The sequence below is a fragment of the Podarcis erhardii genome, assembly GCF_964252035.2.
Source record: "Podarcis erhardii genome assembly, chromosome: 10".
NCBI lineage: Eukaryota > Metazoa > Chordata > Lepidosauria > Squamata > Lacertidae > Podarcis > Podarcis erhardii.
The window spans coordinates 16,852,322-16,874,727 of NC_138500.1; the positions used below are offsets into that span (position 1 = coordinate 16,852,322).

Consider the following 22,406-nt stretch of genomic DNA (forward strand, 5'->3'; position numbering starts at 1 on the left):
CTCAATAAAGACCAGATAGAATCTAACCTCCTTGTAAGCTTTGTGCAAGCAAATCAGGGCAAATGTTCAGGAGCCTAGAATCCATCAGCCATGCTAATTTTCACATCTGGAATTGGTTGTTTCCACTGCTGAAATTTCCTGCATGTGATGGATTTCTCTCCAGCCTCAGGAGATCCTCGAAAACTTGCGCAAATCCATTTTAATTGCACCGACTTGTGGAAACATCCAGCTTAACCTAGACTGGTTGCCCGTTACTGTGTAGCGTTTGTGTTAAAATTAATCCTCTTTGAAAGATTTCTCCATGAAACAGATGCCATCTGGCCACCTTTTCTGTCTCTCGGAAACGGTAATCAGTCTGTCTCTAGACAAAGAGTTGATGATTACAGAAACTAAACTTGTCTACGCTCTGGGCCATAGACACAAAATAGCAGCCACTCAGTGGCCCCTTGAAGTAGTTCCACCAAGGCCAAACAAGACGCGTGGAGGCAGCAGCAGGCTCAAGCTTTGAACCAAGCAACCTGGCGTACGAGGAGAGCGATTGCTGCTCCACAGTGCCCCCACCTTGAGAATGGCAGGAAGGGGAACTGCAACTCAGAAGTAAATTCACCAGTGCTGTATCTCTTTCCTATAGTCATGGCCACGTCCCCTCACAGCTGCATACCTTTCTAATAAAAGGTAAAGGTAAAGGGACCCCTGACCATTAGGTCCAGTCGTGGCCGACTCTGGGGTTGCGGCGCTCATCTCGCTTTATTGGCCGAAGGAGCCGGTGTACAACTTCCGGGTCATGTGGCCAGCATGACTAAGCTGCTTCTGGCGAACCAGAGCAGCACACAGAAACGCTGTTTACCTTCCCACTGGAGTGGTACCTATTTATCTACTTGCACTGTGTGCTTTCAAACTGCTAGGTTGGCAGGAGCAGGGACCGAGCAACAGGAGCTCATCCCATCGCGGGGATACGAACCACCGATTTTCTGATTGGCAAGACCTAGGCTCTGTGGTTTAGACCACAGCGCCACCCGCGTCCCTACCTTTCTAATAGGATACAACAATTTGTATCCACAAAAAAGAGAAGGAAGGTAAGAAGGAAGGAAGGAAGGAAGGAAGGAAGGAAGGAAGGAAGGAACAAAGAACTGCCTGACACTATAGGTAGCCATATCAGTCAGTACAACTGCCTTATTACCCATTGTGCCACCCACGTAGATCTTTTCATATCTCACGTTAAGTGGATTATGAAGCGAAATCTTTAGTTGGCCTTCTTCAGACCATTTGCTAACAAAGAACATGGCCTTTCATCCAAATGCTTCATGGCACCCTATTGGCTGCAGCTGACAAATTGTCTTCAGTATCCAGGCAACGGAGCCGGTAAATATTTCCATCGGCTTCCCTTTTTGTTCATTCAAAAAAGGAAAAGGAAAAAGGAGGCTGGTCAACAAGCCAATCTGTGGGCCAGTCCTTTTGGTCTAGCAACACTAAGGCAATTGGGGGGAAAGCAGGATTGATTCACAGACGAAAGCTCACTGCTGGCTGATCGCTGCTTAGCTTCAGAACCATTCATGTTTAGACCAATTGATTCACGATGTTTCGGACAAGGGATTTCATCCCCCTGCAAGCAAAACCTCAAATATACAGCAATCCGTATTCTGTTAAATATGAAACACTGGCTGGCAGCACTGCACTGAGATTGCTTAATGCACGTTTGAATAGGGCAGTGATAGAAAGTGAGGTTCTTTGAAACGCCATGGTGCACCTGTGGCAGCAAAGCAGGATGCCTTCATCTGCCCCACTTGCAATAAAATATCTCTCTCCCATATCGGTTGCTGCAGCCACAGAAGGTGCTGTGTCTCCAACAGTTTGAGGTGCACTCTTGTCTTTTGAGATAGCCAACAACTGCACCTACCTTCCTCTCAAGTCACTCCAATCAACCATCTTGCTGTAGACACTGGGGCTCCAGTGCTGGGATAGCTCAGTCGGTAGAGCATGAGGCTCTTGATCCCAGGGTCATGGGTTCGAGCCCCGTGTCGGCCAAAAGATTCCTGCATTGCAGGGGACTGGACTAGATGACCCTCATCATCCCTTTCAACTCTACGATTCTATGAAATGCATGGAGCACCCTCCGCTGGCACCCTCCTTTGAGGGTGCTCAGCTGTCCCCTTTGATTCATGTGAATGGGGGCATCCTGGATATGCCACTGTACCCAGACTTTGTAATTCCTTCTGTAGGGAAGTTCATCTTGCTTACAGATTGCTGGGCATTCCACCACAGTGTGAAGACCTTCTTTCCTTTATTTAGTTGATTTTGAGCCAGCTTACTATATGACAAACCTAGGCAGCATCTTAAAAAGCAGAGACATCACCTTGCCGACAAAGGTTCACATTGGTTTTCCCAGTAGTGATGTATGGAAGTGAGAGCTGGAACATAAAGAAGGCTGATAGCCAGAGAATTGATGCTTTTGAATTATGGTGCTGGAGGAGACTCTTGAGAGTCCCATGGACTGCAAGAAGATCAAACGTATCCATTCTGATGGAAATCAGCCCTGAGTGCTCACTGGAAGGACAGATCCTGAAGCTGAGACTCCAATACTTTGGCCACCTCATGAGAAAAGAAGACTCTCTGGAAAAGACCCTGATGTTGGGAAAGATTGAGGACACAAGGAGAAGGGGACGACAGAGGATGAGATGGTTGGACAGTGTTCTTGAAGCTACCAGCATGAGTTTGACCAAACTGCGGGAGGCAGTGGAAGACAGGAGTGCCTGGCATGCTCTGGTCCATGGGGTCACAAAGAGTTGGACACGACTAAATGACTAAACAACAACACTATAGAGAAAAATATACTGGAGCCATTTGCAATCAGGTGTCTCTCCTTAAAGTTTCATGGTGCGAGGTTGATTTCCGTACCTCAAATAGATACTGAAAATTAATAGAAGTCACAATGTTTCACCAGTTCCCACAGTGACAGGATAGATTGCTGATGGGAGCATTTTAATCCAGCCTTTTGTGAGCACAAACGTGGCCTGTAGGTGGTGCTATCAAACTGCATTTGCACCAAGCAGTTGGCAACCAATGATCTCACGGAAGAAGCATTATTGCTCCCCCCCCCCCCGCCCTGCTATGTAGCTTTCGAACTTTAACATTCCACTTGGGTGAGTTGGGGGTTTTTTTAAATAAATAAATAAATGCCACAGGAGGTGTCAACAAAGCACACTAATGCATTTGCTGACTGCTTCGCTAAGGGGCACATGGTTTCTGAAGAATGGGAGGGTGGGTTGCTTGCTTTGGAGGGGGGGGGATATCAATGCCTCACTTTCTTTCAAAAGCTGGACCTTCAGGCATGCTTCTGAGGAGGGGAATCGAAAGCAATTGATTAAGAGACCAATTAACCAGGTGGGAAATGGAGGTAAGTCTTGAACAAGGCCCAAAGATAGAAGGACCATATAAATGTGCTAAGACCTGAATTCTAGCACTTAACCTGCCAGATCTTCTTCTTCATCTTTTTGCTGTTAATAAATATATATTATTTCAAAGCGGGGGAGCATGTACCTAAGGCGCTGGCTTTTCAGGGAGTGGCATATTTTGGGAGGGGGGTGGTGGTAGTTACACAAGCCTCTAGCTCAATGCCTAAGAGCAATTATGGAGAAAGAATAACAGAGATTCTATGAGTCTGTCAGGGTTTGACTCATCGCCAATTTCCAGGCCTGCATTGAAGCAGACCTCATGTGGGTTGCAAAGACAATTTGCCGGAAAACCTCTATGGACCGGTATTGATTCTTTCTCCCCTTCTTGCAAGCTTCGTCTCGTTTCTAAGAGAGTACCTTGAATTAAAAATAACCTCTGAGCAGTAACAACTGATTGGAAACGTGCTTCTTTTCAAAGTGAAGAAACAAGCTCGCTCCCCAAAGCACCCTGTTATATCTTGTTAAAGGGCTCTTAAAGAAAAATGTTCGCTGCGAATAAAGCAAATATATGTGGATGTGGAATTTGGTCACAAATTGCTCCAGAGGCTACTTCACTCGAAAGCACATCCAGTATGTTCATAATTCAAACTGGTATTGAAAACGGGCCAAGGATAGACAGCTTCCGTTCCCAACCTGATGTGTTGAACAACTCCCATCAGCACCAGCCAGAATGGCCAAAGGTCAGGGATGATCATTGTTTCAGTCCAAAAAACCAGGCTGATATTAAGAATGAACTTGAGCTGACAGTAGAAGTGGAGCATACACTGGCAGCCTTCCACAAACTTTTCTAATTCTCTTTTAAAGCCATCCAAGTTGGTAGCCATCGCTGCCTCTTGTGGCAGGGAGTTCCACAGTTTAACTACATGCACCATAGGAAAAAAGCATTTTCTTTTCGCCTGCCCTGAACCTTCCAACATTCAGTATCAGCAGAGGAGGAAAAGTTTTATTTATCCCAGTGGTTCTCAAAGGGTGCACCACACAGGTCTGGCAGAAGAGGATGACAAGAGTGGTGGGAAGATTCAAGGACATTCCAGTAAACATTTCAACATTTCTGTGTAATATAGTATAATACCACAATTTATTTATTTGCAGAATATGGATAGATATCTTTTCAGAAGGACAGTAAGAGCATCAAGTGAAGCTGAGGACAATCCCAGTTGGCGTTTATAATTATATTTTGGGAATGATTCATGTTCTTTGGTAGCTACATTGTTTTATACTTATTGGATGTCCCCTGATTATATTATAAAGCAGCTGTGTTCTTTGTTATTCATCAAGCACCGCTAGGGGTTGTTTCTTTTTGTTTTCCAATGTATTCCTTATAGAGAAAAAATTCGGTGAGCAAATTTTTATGCTGAAAGTGTTGCCCAGAGAGGAAAAATTGAGAACTGCTGCTCTAGCCACTTTTAATCATCCCCGCGAATCGTTTTGTACTCCACGCTTCCCTTTTACTCGCCTTTTACCCAAACTAAACAAAAAACCTGTGCGGCCACCTTTCCTCATCGCGGAGCTGTTCCAACTTTTTGGGTCGTGCGTTCTTCTCGCTGCGTAAATACGCGCACCCTCGAAAATAAACTCTACCTCCCCACCTCTCGGCTGCCATTTTTTGGTATGCGGTCCCCCGAGCCGCCTTGAAGCCCGGCGGCCTGCCGGTGGCGTCCTAGAGCTTCCTTTCCCCCTATTGAAAAAACCGGCGGCGTGATTCGTTTCTCCCACAGCGTTGCCGGCAAGCGAGGCAGACGCGTCGGGCTGCTTTGGAGCGCTGCGCGCCGCGCCGCCTTTTTTAACGCCGCAGTCTCTGCCGCTAGCCGAAGAATCCGGGAGGCTGTCCATGGCTCGGCGGCCGAGGCTGCGCCTCTGATCCGGACGCCGGGACCCTTCGTTGCTGCAGCGCTGCAGGGTTGCCGGGCTGGAGGCGGGCAGGGAAAGACCTGATCGAGGGGCCGCCTCCCGGAGCGCAGGCTGAGTGAGGTGAGTCGGTTTCGCCGGATGGGAGACCGAGGGTCGCTGCGCGTTTGGAAGGGTGATTTTTTTTCTCCCCCTCCATCGCTGCGGCAAAAGCACGAGGAGAAAAGTGCCGCCGCCGCAAGCTTGCAGATCTCCGGGATCGTGGGCGGGTAATTTGCATTTAAAATGTGCCGGAAAGGAAGAGTTTTGTTTCCTCCTTCCCAAGAATGAGCGGAGAGAAGTCTCCCAGGTTTAAAAGCCGGAGCATGAGACTCTGAATCTCAGGGTTCTGGGTTCGAGTGCCGCTTTGGGCGAAAGATTCCTGCATTGCGGGGGTTGGACTAGATGACCCTTGGGTGCCTTGCCTCTCTACGGTATGTGATTGTCAGGCAGAAAATGACAGCGAGAGAAAGAGTGGAAAAGAAGACGCACTCCCTGGAAGGGGTCCTCCTTTTGCGTGTGGGGGACCTCTTTGCAACAACAACACCACAAAACTGCAAGCTTACATATCTTGTTTATTATTTTTATCGATTGCATTTATGCCCCACCTTTCCCCTCCTGCTCCTCATTTAATCTGCACAGTCACCCTGCGAGGTAGGTTAGTTGGAGAGGCAGCAGCTGGCCCAAGGTCACCCAGCAAGCTTCGTGGCCGAGCGAGGATTCGAACACTGGTCTCCCAGGTCCTGGTCAGGCACTCTCACTATTATGTCTGCTCAGAAGTACGTTCATTGGGACTTATCCCCAGGGAGGAGGGTGGGATTGCAGCTGCTGAGGAGGCAGGTGCAGGAAGGTGTGGTGTGGTGTGGTGTGTGGGTGTATATTTTGAAGCTTTTTGTTCTCTCCAGGGTAGAAGAGGTTGAGGGAGTTAGTTGGAGAGAGGTTGGCGTCTTCTGCTCTTTCGTCGAAAGCATCTCCTGGCACCTTTAAAGGCTGTTAGATTTATGGAGGTAGAAGCTTTCGAGGCACTGAGGAAGTAGGCAAACGTCCACCAAAGCTGGTGCTTCTGTTGGACTATAAAATGGCTCGGTATTCTCCCCAGCCGCACACCCACAAATCTGGGATTCAGCAACGGATCTCTCTCATCTGTTACCTGTGTGGCTTATTTGCAGAGCAGAGCCACCTGGGCTGTTTAGGATTCCTGGCTTCTCAATCTTAGGAACTTTTTCCACCTGCCAAGGCAATGTTGGGCTGCTAGGACTGGAGAGACTGGGAGCCCCTCGAGACTGTGTGTTTGTGGGGGTGTGATGCAATAATAGTGGTGGATTCTGGTACTTATTTTCTTTTTGAATTGCATTTATATCCCAGCGTTTCCTCCAAGGAACCTCCAGTGTGGTTCTCCTCACTCTTCATTTTATTATCACAACAACCTGCAAGGTAGGTTCAGGGTTGCGAGACTGGGACTGGGACTGGCTCAAGGTCACCCAGCAAGCTTCGTGGCTGAGTGTGGATTCGAATCCTGGTCTCCCAGGTCCTGATCTAGCACAAAGAGCACCAACTGGACCATCCAAATTTCAGTCGGTTTCATCTGTTCTTCTGCGACGCTTCTCCGATGTCATCTCATTATTGCTATAGAGGCGACAAAAGTGTTAACAAAAGCCAGACAAAAACCAAAGGAACGGTTATGGTATTTAAAAGTTGTGGAAATTCTGCAGGAAGTTACGGGACGTGCACTGATTTGGGAATGAAACAGTATGTCCGCCCCAAAACTTTCGCAGGGGCAAACAATATTGAGGGTGGGTTTGCATATGACCACCCTGATACCATGAGTTCAAATCAGCATAGATGGACAATAAAAAGGGCATTTTGGAAGGGGCCTGAGGTTCAGTTCCCCTTCTGCAGCTCCATAAGTCACTGGGTGACTTTAAGCTAGTCCCCCCCCCCTCTCTCTTAACATACTACCTACACTGCAGGGTTGTTGTGATGTTAAAAAGAGGTATGCTGCCCTGAACTCTTTGGAAGAAGGGCTGGTAATAAATGAATGGCGAAGGTACTCTGCATGTGTTCAGAGGCACAGTTTTCTTTTCTTTTTCTTAAAAGAAGTTCACGTTACAGTGGTATCTCGGGTTAAGTACTTAATTCGTTCCGGAGGTCAGTTCTTAACCTGAAGCACCACTTTAGCTAATGGGGTCTCCTGCTGCTGCCGCGCCGCTGGAGCACGATTTCTGTTCTCATCCTGAAGCAAAGTTCTTAACTTGAAGCACTATTTATGGGTTAGCGGAGTCTGTAACCTGAAGTGTATGTAACCTGAAGTGTATGTAACCTGAAGTGTATGTAACCTGAGGTACCACTGTATATGTTGCCACCACCAAAATCTAGGCCAGAGTTTAATTTACCTTGCCTGGGAGCATGGCTGCTCAGAAGTCCTGCACTCTCACTGCGTGGCTAGGCCAAATGTAGATATTTGGGGATTATCTGTGGCTATCTCAATGCTCTGAGAAAGGCACTCTGCACATGCCTGGAGGGCAAGGACCTCCATCCTCAATTTATATATTTTCAGGGTGATCTTAGTGGCACAGAAAACTTGTTCTATTTCGAGCTCAATAATCTGAACTACCAGTATTCCAAGCTTTAGCAAATCACCCCCCCGGGGGGGGGGGGGACCTTACATAAGCTAAAAGTGTCTGGGGGCCAAAATGCTTGAGACCATTTAGTAACTCAGGAGCTACCAAAGAGCTATGTTAGTGTGTCAGTTTGGTACAGCTTAAGGTTACTTTTTGTCGTCTTCTTTTTTTAAATAAAAACTTGTAATTGTTTTGATTTAGACCATGAGACGCTTTGTAATTATAGACCAAACATCCATTCCCTCTTGGTATGCCTTATTATGGACTCGGTAAATCTCAAAACTGCATCCTATACTTTTGTTTGCTGGCAATTGTGACAACTTTCCCTTTTAAAACATTAACTTTTCTTTCATTTCTTTTCCTTTTTTTAAAAAAAAAACCTTGCTTGTTATCAAAATAAAATAAATGGAGCAGCATGTTATTTTTTAGGGAAAAATTCTGTCCTGCCTTATTTTCAAAAACGGAACTCAAGGGGGGCAAGAATCACAGCACAGTTTTTGAAAATAGTCTATCATGCCCACCTTTTAGGCAAAGTTTTTGCTCCAAAATAAGCCCTGAAGAGCAGCAGCACTTTTTGGTTTTACACCTGCTGCTTTTTTTAATAGTCTCCTATCAAGTTCCACGAGTTGTTCATCTGTGCTTTTCTTTTGCCTCTGAGGTTAGCAATTGGTGGGGCAGATTTATACCCGGGGTTGCCAGTTGTTGACTCTTACTGTACTTTCTGGGTGATCAGAAGCACTTGCATCAGGGCACCTTGTCAATGCTGCGTTTCTCTGGTGTCCTGACTGCACAGTAGCCAAGACAGGAAATAGATGCATATGCCTGCTTTGTTTACATGTGGCTTTTAAAAATAGCTTTGCAAGGATGAATGAAAGCTCCTGCTTTGTTTAATTTAGCATGAAAATGTTAGTCTCTGGAATAGGATACTCTACTCTAAACCTAAAAGAAGTACCACAATATTATCTCTTACCAGAACAGTTCCAAGACATCGGAAGACCTGCCAGCTTTTGACTTTCACAGAGCTCCTTGTCAGATTTTTTTCCTGTTACTTTTGCAAAGCTCAAGAACATTTCCTTTTTGCTAACGTCACGTTACCAGCTTCTGTGCCTCCTTTTTTTTTTTTTTGTCATCTCCTTGCAAATATTACCAGTGTTCAGGTGTCTTTGACTTTTGTCCAGGCACACAAAAGGTTTTAGAAATCCACAAGACGCAAAGAATAATAGAAAGGCAATCTTCTGTACAGAATGGCTGTCTTCCAGCTGTGGACATCTTTTTGAGCTGGAGGCTAACCAGTTTCAGAGGTGGGGCAGGCGTGGAATATAATATGTGTTCTTTGTGGTGGATCTCCGCAACGTGCAGTAGGCATAAGGAGAACTTTGCTGGATCAGACCAAAGGGCTATGTAGCCTAGCATCCTGTCCCCACAGTGAAACAACCAGATTCCTACAAGGAGGACATAACAGCCCCTTCCTCTCTTCTGATTTCCAACAACTGGTCTTCAGAGGCATGCTGTCTTTAATACTTAAGGTAACACTGATTGCTCTCTGACTGTTAACCATTGATAGCCAGCAACCTGGATGGCTTCCAAAACACCCACCCACCTCACTCACACATGAAAACAAAGATCACCACAGCCAATCACAAACAAACAATCACACCCTAGGCCAACCCCAAACTCTCTCACCACCAAAGGAACACAAGTGAACAACACAAACAACGCTGACACCAAACTCTACGTACATTAAACATAATAGAAACACCACCACTTGACCCCACCCCATCCATCTTCCCTCTCTCCACCCCCCTTTCTTTTTTCTTTCTTTTTTCTTCTCCCCTAATGCCTCAACAAATGAAACGGATTTGTAAAAACGTTACATGGAAGAAGAAGGAAAAAAATACGAGGCACTACACTTCTGTAAAACAAGAAAACCCTTAATAAAAAATATTAATAAAAAAAGGGGGTTAGCCAAATCAATAGAAAACAAAAGCTATTATCTTATCGTAGTGAAGGTCACAGCTTTAACTATGGGCTCGTCCACACTTCCGCTTGCCCCGCCACTTTCCCCCTGGAAAACTTGTCATTTGCCGCTGAATCGGAACAAGCGTAAAAGCAGATTGTTTGTTCCAATTGAGCAATAAACAGCAGGTTTTCCTGGGGAAAGTGGTGGGTCTAACAAAAAGTCTCTCAGACCCATGCCTAGAAAGCACAGGGGAAGTGGAAAACCTCGGGTTTCTAGGCCCAGGAGAAGCAAAAGTATAGATGAGCCCATGTGCCAAATGCAGAAATATAATTTCCCCTCCATTCAGCTCATTGGATGACCCTGAGTTCTAGTATTTTGAGAGAGGCCTACCAACTTTTTCCCTCCTCACCGTGTACACTTTGTATTCCTCTGTTGCATTCTCCCTTGCTCACCGTTTTTCTACCCCCAAAAGCTCCAAATGTTGTAATCTTTCCTCACAAGGGAGTTGCGCTGTCTCCTTGATTATTTTGCTTGCTCTTTTCTAAACCTTTTTGCAGCTCTACCTCACCTTTTTTGAGGTGAGGAGACAGAGCTGTTCATGGCATTGCAAGTGTGGCCACGCCACAGATTTGCACAAAGGAATTATGATAATTGGCAGCTTTATTTTCAATCCCTTTTGTTATGCCCCATGACATAGAAGTTTCCTTTTTCACAGCTTTCACACTTTGGGGAGACGTTTTCGAAGAGTAGAGTGTTGGTTGGTTTTTACTTGTATCTTTCTCACCGGCCTTTTGGCCTACTGAGGCCTTCAGCAGATTATTATTTTTGGCCAGTATTATAAACACCCCTGAACCAACAAGATAGCTCTGGGAACAAAGTTCTGATGAAAAAGAGCTCCAAAGGCATCAGCTGTAATCCAGAACAGAATTAAACATGTTTAAACCAAATTATTTCAGTGAGCTGAATTTATTGGATGGTGGTCACTGTGTTATCTGACTGCAAAATCCTGGATCCTGGAATCATAGAGGTAGAAGGGGCTATGAGGTTCACCTAGTCGAAACCCCTTTGCAGTGCAGGAATCTTTTACCCAACATGGGGCTCAAACCCTCGACCCCTGAGATTAAGAATCTCATGTTCTACAGACTGAGGTATCCCATCAGAGTGCTAAGCTTGGAGAGCCCAACTACGTGCTTCTTACGCATAAAAAAATGAATTCTAAATTCTGTTCCAAGCAAAGTTAGATTTATTTACTCATTGCCAGCCCAATAAATCAGGCAAGAGCAGTGTTAGAAACTTACTTAAAGTGAAATAAGTCAGTGTTTAGTGAAATAACTTGGCATGGAGCACTAAAGTCTGCATTTGGGCAAGAACATTCAAAAGGCCTCGCATCACCACTCAAAAAAACTAGTGGAATCACTTCACATGCCCAGCTGTCAGTCTTCAAGTCAAATAATGGTTGCTTGGCCGTAGTATGGGTGAAAAGGATCTCAGGACTATAGTTGATCATTAACAGTGCGATGCAGCTGCAAAAAGAAGAAAAGAGCCAGTGTGGTTTAGTGGTTAGAGTGCTGGTCCAGGATTTGAGAGATCAGGCTTCAAATCCCCAGTCAGCCATGAAGCCAACTGGGTAGTCACCAGCTCTCAATGACTCTGAATAGAAATCACATTTTAAAAATGTAAATTAGAACACAGATGTGAAAACAATGAGGAAACTAAGGTTCCCCCCTCTCTTTCTCTCTCACACACACTTTTGCCCCATTAGTATAAATGCAGATGCAGTATCTCTGAGCATGTGGCATGTTCCTATAACAATAGCTACCCAACAGCTGTATCTCAGTGGGTAAAACATCTGCTTTGCATGCCAGAAGGTCTCAGATTTGGTCCCTAGCGTCTCCCAGGAGACTGGGCAGTGGAAGAGATACCTGTCTGATACCCTGGAAAGCTGATGCCAGTCAATTTAGAGACTAGATGGATCAGGGGGTCCAACTCTACATACGTTTGTTTCTGTGTTTTCCCACATAACTGATGTCATTTGTAGCCTCCCTGTGAAAATTGAGGCTGATGAAGAATACTCTCTACAGTTGCTTGTCAATTGTTAGCATAGCATGTCTTGTTACGATGGCTTTAAATGACACTCCAGGCCAGAGTCTTTTTGCAGATATGCTATGTAACACAACAACAACAACTTTTTAATTTGTACCCCGTCCACTCTGGGCATTTTCCAACCAAGTATTAAAAGCACAATAAAACACCAAACATTTAAAACGTCCTGGGTTTCCTTCCAGGGCTGCCTTCAGATGCCTTCTAGAAGTCGTATAGTTATTTATCTGTTTGACATTTGATGGGAGGCCGCTACTGAGAAGGCCCTCTGCTTGGTTCCCTGTAACTTCCCTTCTTGTAGTGAGGGAACTGCCGGAAGGCCCTCAGAGTTGGACCCCAGGCTGAACAATGGGGGTAAAGACACTCCTTTAGGTATTCAGGGTCGAAGCCATTTAGGGCTTTAAAGGTCAGCGTCAACATTTTGGATTGTGCTCTGAAACATCCTGGGAGCCAGCGTCATTGATTACTTATAACTGCCCCAATATTATCATGAGCACAAATTATTGTGGATGCATAATAAAAAGGACATCTGGAGGGATCTTTGATTTTGGGCAAAGTGTTTCTGCGTAGTTGAAAATTACTCACACCCTCTTCCAAAAATGGCCACACTTTCCCTCACAGTTGTCAGTTGTCTCATGCTTTTCTGGGATGGGCAACTGGGAAGGGTGAGGGGGTCAGTGTTGGTCCACTCCACCTCTTAGCATTTCTCACAGAGAACTCCTCCATCAAGCCGATGAGTGAGATGGGATGGAGCAGGGTGGGGAAAGCTTTTCCGAGCCCTATAATAAAACACCTTTTAAGCCTTGCCTACCTAACCCTGCACTCTGCCCCTGATGCAGAATGCACAAAGGGCTTCTGAGCACTTCAAAGCACAGAGGTTTGTTTAGGGGGAAATGTAGAGAAGCATACCTTTCTGAACTGGTGTGGCTTTTATAGTAATTCCTGAGAACCAATAAAGGGAGTTACATTAGGCTGTGGGGAGCTGACTCCGCAATGGCGTTAATGGGTTTTTCGTACATTCAGAAACGTAAAAAAACTGTATTGGAAGTTAGTTGTCAAGGCCAACTGCTGGCAATAATAATTGCAGCTATCTTGGCTGGGGTGGAAATGGGACTTTTTCAGTATTTTGAGCCTATTATATTGAAGAATGTCAAGACTTTATTCAGCGGTTGTGTGTCCTGTGGTATCTATTAACTGTTAGGTAATTTTGCCAAACATGACGTTGACATTCTCTGTTATGCAAGCAAGACAGAACCACCGAAAAGCCCCAAATTAATGCTCCCCTAAAAACAGGAAAGCACAGAGTTGCACCCTCAAAAGCGGTCTGAATCTGGATTGGCAGATCATTTTTTAAACAAGGGCCATACTTCGAAATGATTAAATGTTGACGGCTAGTAACGGGCTGCTTAACCCTTTCCTCCCAATTGTAAAAGAAGTTTGTGCAGAGTTATTTCCTGGTTATGCCCTTTAAAGTATGTTTTTAAGGCAAACTGTTTTGTGCTTCTGTTTTTTTTTTTTTTTGAAGTGACCAGCCATTGTGCGTAATGAGGCATGGGCTCTGCTCAAGCTGTGATGCCCCCACACAGGAGGAACTGCTAAAGATAGCTTTGACTGTGTTGTCCTCAAATGTGATTGAGGAGCAGAAGGGAGGTGAGGTCTTGGGTTTGCGGGTGATGCTTGGAGCCAGGGAGGGAGGGGGCTGAAACAAGGACCTACAAGGACCAAATGAAGGGACTGGTTGTTAATTTTTACCCTCTAGGCTCCATACCATGGGTTTCTGGAAGCTTTGCTCCTCCATCTGCTTTGCTGCACAACTTCTTTTTCCTGAAACTTCTGCTTCTGCTGTTGCACTTCTGTTGTTGCATCGAGGCTTGAGTTGGTTGTGGTGCAGATGCAAAATGGATTGATCCATTAAGGCCACATTGGGGCCTTGGCACTTAATCTGTGTTCCCTGCTTCATGCAACAGTGCATTGGATTGTACTGTTTAGTATGCTAGTTTTATAAAAAGAAATTGGGTGTGTGTGTACAGGAATAATGCAAAGGTCATTCCAGATGCATTGTGTTGTTGATGCGCAGGCCTAAATTTTGCCCATTAACATTAACCTAAATTCTGTGTCCTTGTGTCTTCATTCTCCTGGGAGTGGCTTGGGGGTCTTGAAGCACAGCCAGTTGCTGGGAATCACAAGTGAGCTGTGGCTTTTCTTGGATCCCGCTTTAGGACTTCCACTAGGTATCTGGTTGGCTAGTGTGAGAACCAGATGCTGGGACAGATTGGCCTTTGGCCTGATCCAGCAAAGCTCTTATCATGAAGTTATGTGGAAAGGTAGCATCTCAGGGAATAGGGTTCTTGCCAAGAATTGCGAACCACCGAAACCCAGAAGTACTGGAACAGGTTACTTCTGGGTTTGCGGTCACGCATGCGCAGAAATGCCGAATTGCAACCTGTGCATGCGCAGACACGCCACTGCGGGTTGCAAAAGCTGCAGGTTGCGAACGTACATCCTGCACGGATCACGTTCGCAACCCGAGCGTCCACTGTGTGTGTGTGTGTTTATGTATGAGATCATTCAGGAAGGGAGTCAGGTTTGTCCATCGCCCCAGTTGTGATCTGAAGAGAGGGGGCTGTAACATGTGATTCTTCTGAACAGAGCCATCATGATGCAGTGGTTTAGAGTGCCAGACTTGGACCTGGGAGACCAGGGGTCAAATGCCCGCTGAGCCATGGAACTCACTGTGTGACTTTAGGCTAGTCACTCTCTCTCAGGCTAGCCTAGGTAAATGTAAAACACAATATAAAGAAATATAGCTTTTGCTCTTTTTCTTCTTCCCCCATGCCCGAAGACAGAGAACCCACCCCATGAGTTTTTAGAAAGGAGATTGGGTCTAGGTTCATGGCTTATCGTTTGAGGGCAGCATCTGACGAAAAGCTCTCCCTGGGGGTCCTTGAGAAACAGGACACACCTCAACCCTCTGCTGAGACCTTGGCAGTGGCTGGCAGCACCCCTGTTCACCTGCTCATTCCTTCTCTTTGGTGGGTCTTTTTCCATTAGGCCCTGCTTGAAAATCACAATGGCGCGGTAAGGCAGAAGAAAGGACTTGGCCATTCATTCTTCGTACCAGTTTGGTTCAACCAGTGACGTTTCTGTCAGCCTCCATTTTCTCCCCGCCATGGCTAAGAGCGCAGAAGTGAAACTGGCCATCTTTGGCCGAGCCGGAGTGGGAAAGTCAGGTATGTCTGCTTTCTCTTCCATTGCTCCTTATTCTGCTTTGTTTTCTTGTGTTTTTAAGATGTATTTTTCCACACAAACACACACACAGCAGAATTCTGATCTAGCTGAGGTCTCTCACACCTGTAATTCTGTTTTATTTTTTAAAAGGTTGGAACATTTTAGCCATTTTAGCCACTTTAGGTGCATTAAATAAACTCTGAAGCTGTTGCCGCACACCGAAAAGGTCACAAGAATTGACCTGAGCCAAGATGTGGGAGTTTCTTTTAAAACAGGCATCGCACTGTGATTGTGTTGGTGACCAAACCCGACCACCCACCATGGTCCCACTGAGTCTTCGGGAACAGCAAATAGGGGCAAGGGGAGAGGGTCTCAGGCACCTTCAGGGTCAGTGGACTGTCTTCACCCTTCTGTGGAATAAAAATTTGGCCACCACTAGGACAAACCTGTGTAGGGTAGCTTGGTTGAGTAGCCTTTCCTGGAAGATAGGTGAAAAAACCTCAGGCCACAGGTGTAAAAGCAGCCGCCCAGGCCTGTCTTGGTCTGGTCTTTAGGACTCTTCCCAGGCCACACCCTCCTGAAGCCACACCCCCTGCCCCGGGCCACACCCCCTCAGTGGCCCTGCACTGTGTCCTCCTTGAACAATTTTTTTCTTGAATTGTTATAATGCCTCTTGTCTGCCTGGATGGAGAATAAAGAGTTGCGTATGTAGAAACCTCCTGATTTTACTTCACAGGGGTAAGAGGTACACCTCTGGCCCTGCCCACCTCTGGCCTGTGGCCCCTGGAAGGTTTCCCATGGAAAGAATGTGGCCCTGGAGCTTTGCTGTAATTTACTTCATTCAAAGCATTAGTGCTTTGGAACGGGGGCTGTGTGGAGGGAAAAGCTGCCAGCCTACTGCTTAACCGATTACCTCCCTTATGGTCTCCACTTAAAAATTAGCAGTTTGCCAGTTTTTGTCCTCTGACTGGAAGAATTGTTCAGGTTCAAGCGTATTGAGGGGATGGGTGTGAAAGCAAAACAGTTGCTGCTGCGAAAGATGGTAAAATGTCAATGCCTAGTTCTGAATGCTAATACTTAGTGCTCATATAGCACATTCCAAGTCCTTTGCAGACATCCTCAGTACAATATCTCTGAGAGGCAGGCCGTGAGGATCCCAATTTTGTAGATAAATGGGAATGAACAACTGAAAGCATTGTTTTGGCTAGCATTTTCAGCCCCACCTCTTTTCCAGAGAGCAATGTTGTGGGAGGAGCCTGAGTTCAGTGTCTGCTTTGCTCGCAGGTGGTTCCTGGTTCAATTCTTAGCATCTCCAGGTAGGGCTGGGAGAGACCCCTACCTGAATTTCAGTGTCTGTGTATTGACTACATGCCACTGTCAGTGGAGACAGTGCTGAGCTAGATGCACCAGGGGTCTAACTCAGAGCTCCAACTGGGCTCTAATTAAAGTGCTGGCACCTGGGGAGGCTGCAAAGTGCAGAACACTGGTGTGATGATTTGTAGAGTAGGAGGAAGGTTCAATACCTGTACCCAAAGCATGAGAATGTAACTGAAATCTTCTCTTCCCTTTGATAATTTGCAAATGCAGTTTCTTGAGGGTTAGTTTAGTGGGGAGGTGAGAAACTGCTGGATGATTTGAGGGGGGGGGCATGGCACTAGAAGAAATGCACAAAAAGGGCTGCAATGACTGGTTCAAGATCACCCAGGAAGCTCTGGGACTGGGTTTGGTTTTTTTTTAACCCAAATCACCCTGCACAAATGCCAACACTTTAGAAACCAGATGCATGTTGTGCTATTTGGTGGTTGTTTATTACATATGCCGAAATACCGGGTTTACAAAATACTTTCTTGCCAGCGTTGAATGTCATGATTATATTTCTGCTCTGAACTTTGTGCTTGGGTATCTCAATTTCTTCTGGCCAATGAAAACAGTGACATTGTCCTGATGATATGCCCTGCAAGGTCCCTGCAAGAGCAACACAGAAAATGAAGGATGTAGGCAACAATACATAATACATAAGAAAAATACATTAAGAATTCATTCAATACATTAGAATGAATAAGATCACTTTCCTGGCTTCTGGCATAGAGGGGAGGGAGGTATGGTTGTTTGTTTATGTATTTCTTGTTACATTCAGTTTCTATTTTCTGACTTCATACAGTGCATTTATCACTGAAAAGCTGATAAAAATTATTAGCATGTCCAGCATTTTAGCCACAACACTATGCTAGCTCAGCCTCGCTGAAGCAGGGATTTCTCAGACACCACACCATGCCATTTGCCCCTCCTCCTTTTTCTGCTCTGCAGATGGTTTTCTTGGCAAAGTGTGGTGCTCGCTTTGCGCAAGGGGAAGTCTCTGGACTCTAGCACAGCCACTGGGTTTTCTGCTTGGAGCAGTCTGGCCTTGATGGATGTGCTCAACTCTCAGTTCAAGTAGATAGTTGCCTAATGGATGAGCTTCTCCTTCTCCAGATCTGCAGGGTTTCGCGCCATCAAAGGGAGGCCGCTGTTGAATGCAAAGCTGCCAGGAGGAAAGTCTATCCAGCATTATGACTTATGTGGCAGTTCTTTGTGCTGCCTGCTTTACTCGACAGAGCTGGCCAGACAGCTGGAGGGCCTTGCCAAGCAGCGTAATCCAAAAACGTTAGCCAAGATCCCGGAGGGGGAGGCCTTGATCCACTATAAAGAGAAAAGTGCATGCAACAGTAAATAAGACGACCGGGACTGTCAGGAGTCCCTGACAGTTGTTCTATCACTGGTGCGGCTCATAGTTCCTATCCAACAGCCAGACACTAGACTTAAACACTTATGGTCTTCCAAAGTTCAGATCTGGCTCCAAGATTTGGGGGCCCCAGTTCATTTGCCCTTGGTGTCATGGACTGGTTGGATGCAGAGGAATGGTGGAAGGCACCAGCTGGGGAACCCCCAAGGGAAGAAGGCTTAGAGCCCAGGGAATGGTGGTGGGATGAAGATGAGTGGTCAGAGGGAGAAGAGGGAGCAGACAGAGCGGAGGAGGTGTTGAAAGTTGAAGAGGTAACAGGATTTAGTGAGCAGGAAGAGTCTGTGGCCGAGAGAAGTCCAGAATCAAAGGCAGAAGCTGAAGCAGGAGAGGAGGGAAGCCAAGAAGCAAAGATGGGTCAGGGAGAGGCATGGGTGTCTCCTTATCCTGCTGCAACAAGCTCCCCTCCCTTCTGGTCTTCCAGAACCAGAAGAGGCATGAAGTGGGAGGAGCAAAGGCATGCATGCAGGCACAGTCTCTGATTGCTTGGGAAAAAACCTCTGGAGAGGAGGAGACATAGATGGTTGTGGAGGGTGGGGACCTTTAGTCTCTGCTTCATGGGGCAAGACCTACCAGAGATGGGTTGCTCTGCTCATTAGGCCTGACACTCAGCCAAGTCTGAAGATCGTGTTTTTGCTAATAAAGAGTTAACTCCAACTTGCTCGGTGTGATTTCCTGCTGGCTCGCTCCTGTCACTTGGGGGGGGTCCCCGGTGCTTGCCCATGGTGGTGGCTGCTGTGCTGATCACACTGCACAAACATTCCCTGGCGATGCTGGCTTATGCCATCCATGCCCTGAAGGGTCCTTGCCTTCAGGAAGAAGGCTGGCACTATTAAGCTGATGGCCCCAGGTAGTCTGCACATGTGGCCCAGTGCTGAGAGCGGCACAATGCCATGCCCTCAGACAGCCTACCCTGCATCAAGGACCCAGGAAGGGCCCAGCAGTGGTGCAGATCAGAACTCCAGCCTATGTACACAAACTCCCTGCCTCCACCAGCTTGAATAGCACCCGCCTCACCCTCAAACATAGGCATGGCAGAGAACATAGGAAGTTGCCCTGTACTTTGTCCTTTGTCTCATCTAACTAAGTATTGTCTGCAATGTCTGGAAGCAGCTTTCCTGGCTTTCACACAGGAGATATGGATATGGTGGGGGTTGAACTGGGACCTTCTGCATGCAAAGCAGATGCTCTGTCACTGAGCCACAGCCCTTCCCCAATCATTGTTGGCCTAATTAAGCTGGTGTTGATGGGGCATTTGCACACATGGCCAATTGCTCTGGTCAGTTCCCTGCCATCCCCCAGTCCTTCGCACCAGCCCAGGAGTGGTGGTAGTAGCAGTAGCAGCAGGAGTGGTGTGAGACCTGGCAGACAGTAGTGGCAATGGGCTTTGCCAGGGCCTCTGGGTTCTAGCGCTTCTCTCAATATATGCCATATGCTGGCTTTCCAAAGATGAATATATGGAATACAAGATGGTAGAACAGTTTAATTCCTTGGGGGTACTGCAATAAGTTTCGCAGAGTGGACCCACTGAAGAAAAGACCTGAAAAAAGAGACAACGCGCATACTTTTATAACCTAAGAAAATATTTTTTATTATTTTTATTATTATTATTAAAGTGGACCCACTGAAATCAGTGAACATTAAGTTTGGGCCATTAATTTCAACAGGTCTGCTCTGAGTAAAACTTACTAGACTATCACCCTTTGTTCCTTCCCACCTCCCCCAAGATCACATCCACACCCTACATAACTTCCCCAAAGAATCCCAGAAGCAGTGACGGTACAAATGTGCTTTGAAGGTGTGGTGACCCAAGAAAGGATGCTTTGAGGAATCTCAGTGCACTCTTAACATTTAACCCAGAAACATGGGTGCCATTGAAGGAGGTCCTGCCTGCATCTCTGGGCCAGTGATCCTAAGGAGAGATTTCTTTTTAGGGTGTATTCAGCAAGCTTTCTTTCCCTTTCCAGCGCCTTGATTAAAGGCTTCCTTGCAAAGCTAAAAACAGGCTGGCGAAACTAGTGCTGGGAAGCCTCAGAAGATAAACCAAGAGAAACGGGCCTGTCAAGTGGTCAGTCTGGAATTTCCGTAGCGCTTTCAAATAACTTGTTTGAAAGTTGGTTAGGTTGCAAGCCTTCTTCAGATGCTTGGTAAACCTTTTTCTACTAGCAACAACTCTTTGCGTGTGCAAAATGGGCCCCTGAGCCACTTCTGCATTTGTTATGTAGGAAAAGTCTGAAGATGCGTCCGTGTGCAATGCATGTTTGCCAGAGAGTTGTGGCTTATTGCAGCTCTTCTTGTAAAGAAGACCCTCCTGAAAATTGACCATCCTAAGGGAGATGTAGCAGTCACATTTCCTACTTCAGGAAACGACAATTCTCTGAAGGAGTTGCCACTACACCATGCAGGTTTGGGGATCTGGGTTAGTCAGACGGCAGTGACAGCATGTGAGGAGTGGGGTTGGGAAGAAAATTGATCCCAGCTGAATCTGTCAGATTTGCACTTTTCTGAAACAGTATGTGAACAGAAGCACAGCTAGCCTTTGAAATTTGCACTTCTGCAAATTTCACTATGCAGTTTGCTGACCAAACAAGGTTTACAAAAATGGTGAAAGTGTGCATAAAGATGGATATGTTAGTAAAAATGACACAAAAATGCATTGTGTTAGGGGAAATCGTTTACAAAAATGTGCAAGGGTTAGACTGCATATAACAATGTGTTCTATTAGGAAGAATCTGCACTAAAATGCTGGTGAATTTTCATGAGGTTTTCTTAATTTTTTAATTTTAATCACATTTATATGCCACTTTTTTTCTTCCAAAGAGCTCATGGTGGTGTACCTTGAGTGTCCCCATTTCATCTTCACAACAACCTTGTGAGGTAGGTTACACTGAGAGACAATGACCAGCCCCAGATCACCCAGTGAACATCATGACTGAGCGAGGATTTTTAATTTTTTAAAAGTCACAAATTGCTGCAAAATGTGGAGAACTGAATTTAAGATTAGAAAAAAATAAACTGACATAACTCAAACTCACAGGTCCTATCATCCCTTGTGAAAAGCAATATATAGAAGAAGGTAAATTACCCAAGTGTAGGGATTGGGGAAATTTTGATTCAGTCCACATTTGAATACAAATCTCCCTTTTTCGCACTTACCACACAGCTTAACTCACAAACCAAAACAGCCATTCTTCAAGAGTTACACTTTTCTGAATTTTAAGATGCCTTTCTCCTGCCAACTGACGTGTGTGTTTTTAAAAAAGAGAAGAAGTATAAGCTAGGGTAAAGTTGCATAAAATGCATATAGTTTTGACTATTTGTTGTTGTTTAGTCGTGTCCGACTCTTTGTGACCCCATGGACCAGAGCACGCCAGGCACTCCTGTCTTCCACGGCCTCCGGCCGTTTGGTCAAACTCATGTTGGTAGCTTCGAGAACACTGTCCAACCATCTCGTCCTCTGTCGTCCCCTTCTCCTGGTGCCCTCAATCTTTCCCAACATCAGGGTCTTTTCCAGGGAGTCTTCTCTTCTCATGAGGTGGCCAAAGTATTGGAGCCTCAGCTTCAGGATCTGTCCTTCCAGTGAGCACTCATGGCTGATTTCCTTCAGAATGGATAGGTTTGATCTTCTTGCAGTCCATGGGACTCTCAAGAGTCTCCTCCAGCACCATAATTCAGAAGCATCAATTCTCTGGTGATCAGCCTACTTTATGTTCCAGCTCTCACTTCAATACATCACTAATGGGAAAACCATAGCTTTAACTATATGGACCTTTGTCGGCAAGGTGATGTCTCTGTACAAAAAACTGTTACATTAGAGAACTTATGCTTTGCAAAAATGTGCATGTTAGGCAAAATTGCATACAAACATTGGAGAAATTTGCACTAAAAGTTTCATGGCTTTTCATGTGGACTTAGAAACAATTGCAAATTGATGTAGAAATGTGGGTAACTAGGCTGAAAACTGGAAAAATGAGAAAGCATCACTGACAGATTTTCGGACCCCTATCCAGGTCCCATAAGGAACATAACGGACAATGAGACAGGTCTGCACCCTGTTCTCCTTTTCGCAAATGGCACTCTGTCCCTGATTTTTCTTGCCGAACTGAAAGCCAAGAGCAGGAATGCTGTGAGCCCAAAGGCCTCCAGTTGCCGATCTCGAGTTTCAGAGCTGGTCCCAGAGCTGATGCAGTAGGAAAGATAATAAATGGCAAATTGGCCTGAAAGAGCCTTTTAAGTGAGTTGAATTTCCATAGAACTGCATGCCAGGAGATTAATGGGAGGGAGAGCAAGAGAATGAAAAGGAAAGTGTGCAAAAGGCAGCACGAGTTGAGTTTCTGCATCCAGATAATTGGTTTCATTATTCCGTAAACACACATTTG

General features: G+C 45.8%; 1 protein-coding gene across 1 annotated transcript in view; it reads left to right on the plus strand.

Annotated features, from left to right (window-relative positions):
• The first annotated feature begins 5,150 nt into the window (after positions 1-5,150).
• RERG (RAS like estrogen regulated growth inhibitor) overlaps positions 5,151-22,406 on the plus strand; it is a 92,740-nt gene continuing 75,484 nt past the window's right edge. Inside the window, exons 1-2 of the mRNA XM_081880230.1 lie at positions 5,151-5,423; positions 15,072-15,250. Coding sequence (XP_081736356.1) covers positions 15,190-15,250 — 61 coding nt within the window. The 5' untranslated portion in view covers positions 5,151-5,423; positions 15,072-15,189. The remainder of the gene's footprint in view (positions 5,424-15,071; positions 15,251-22,406) is intronic.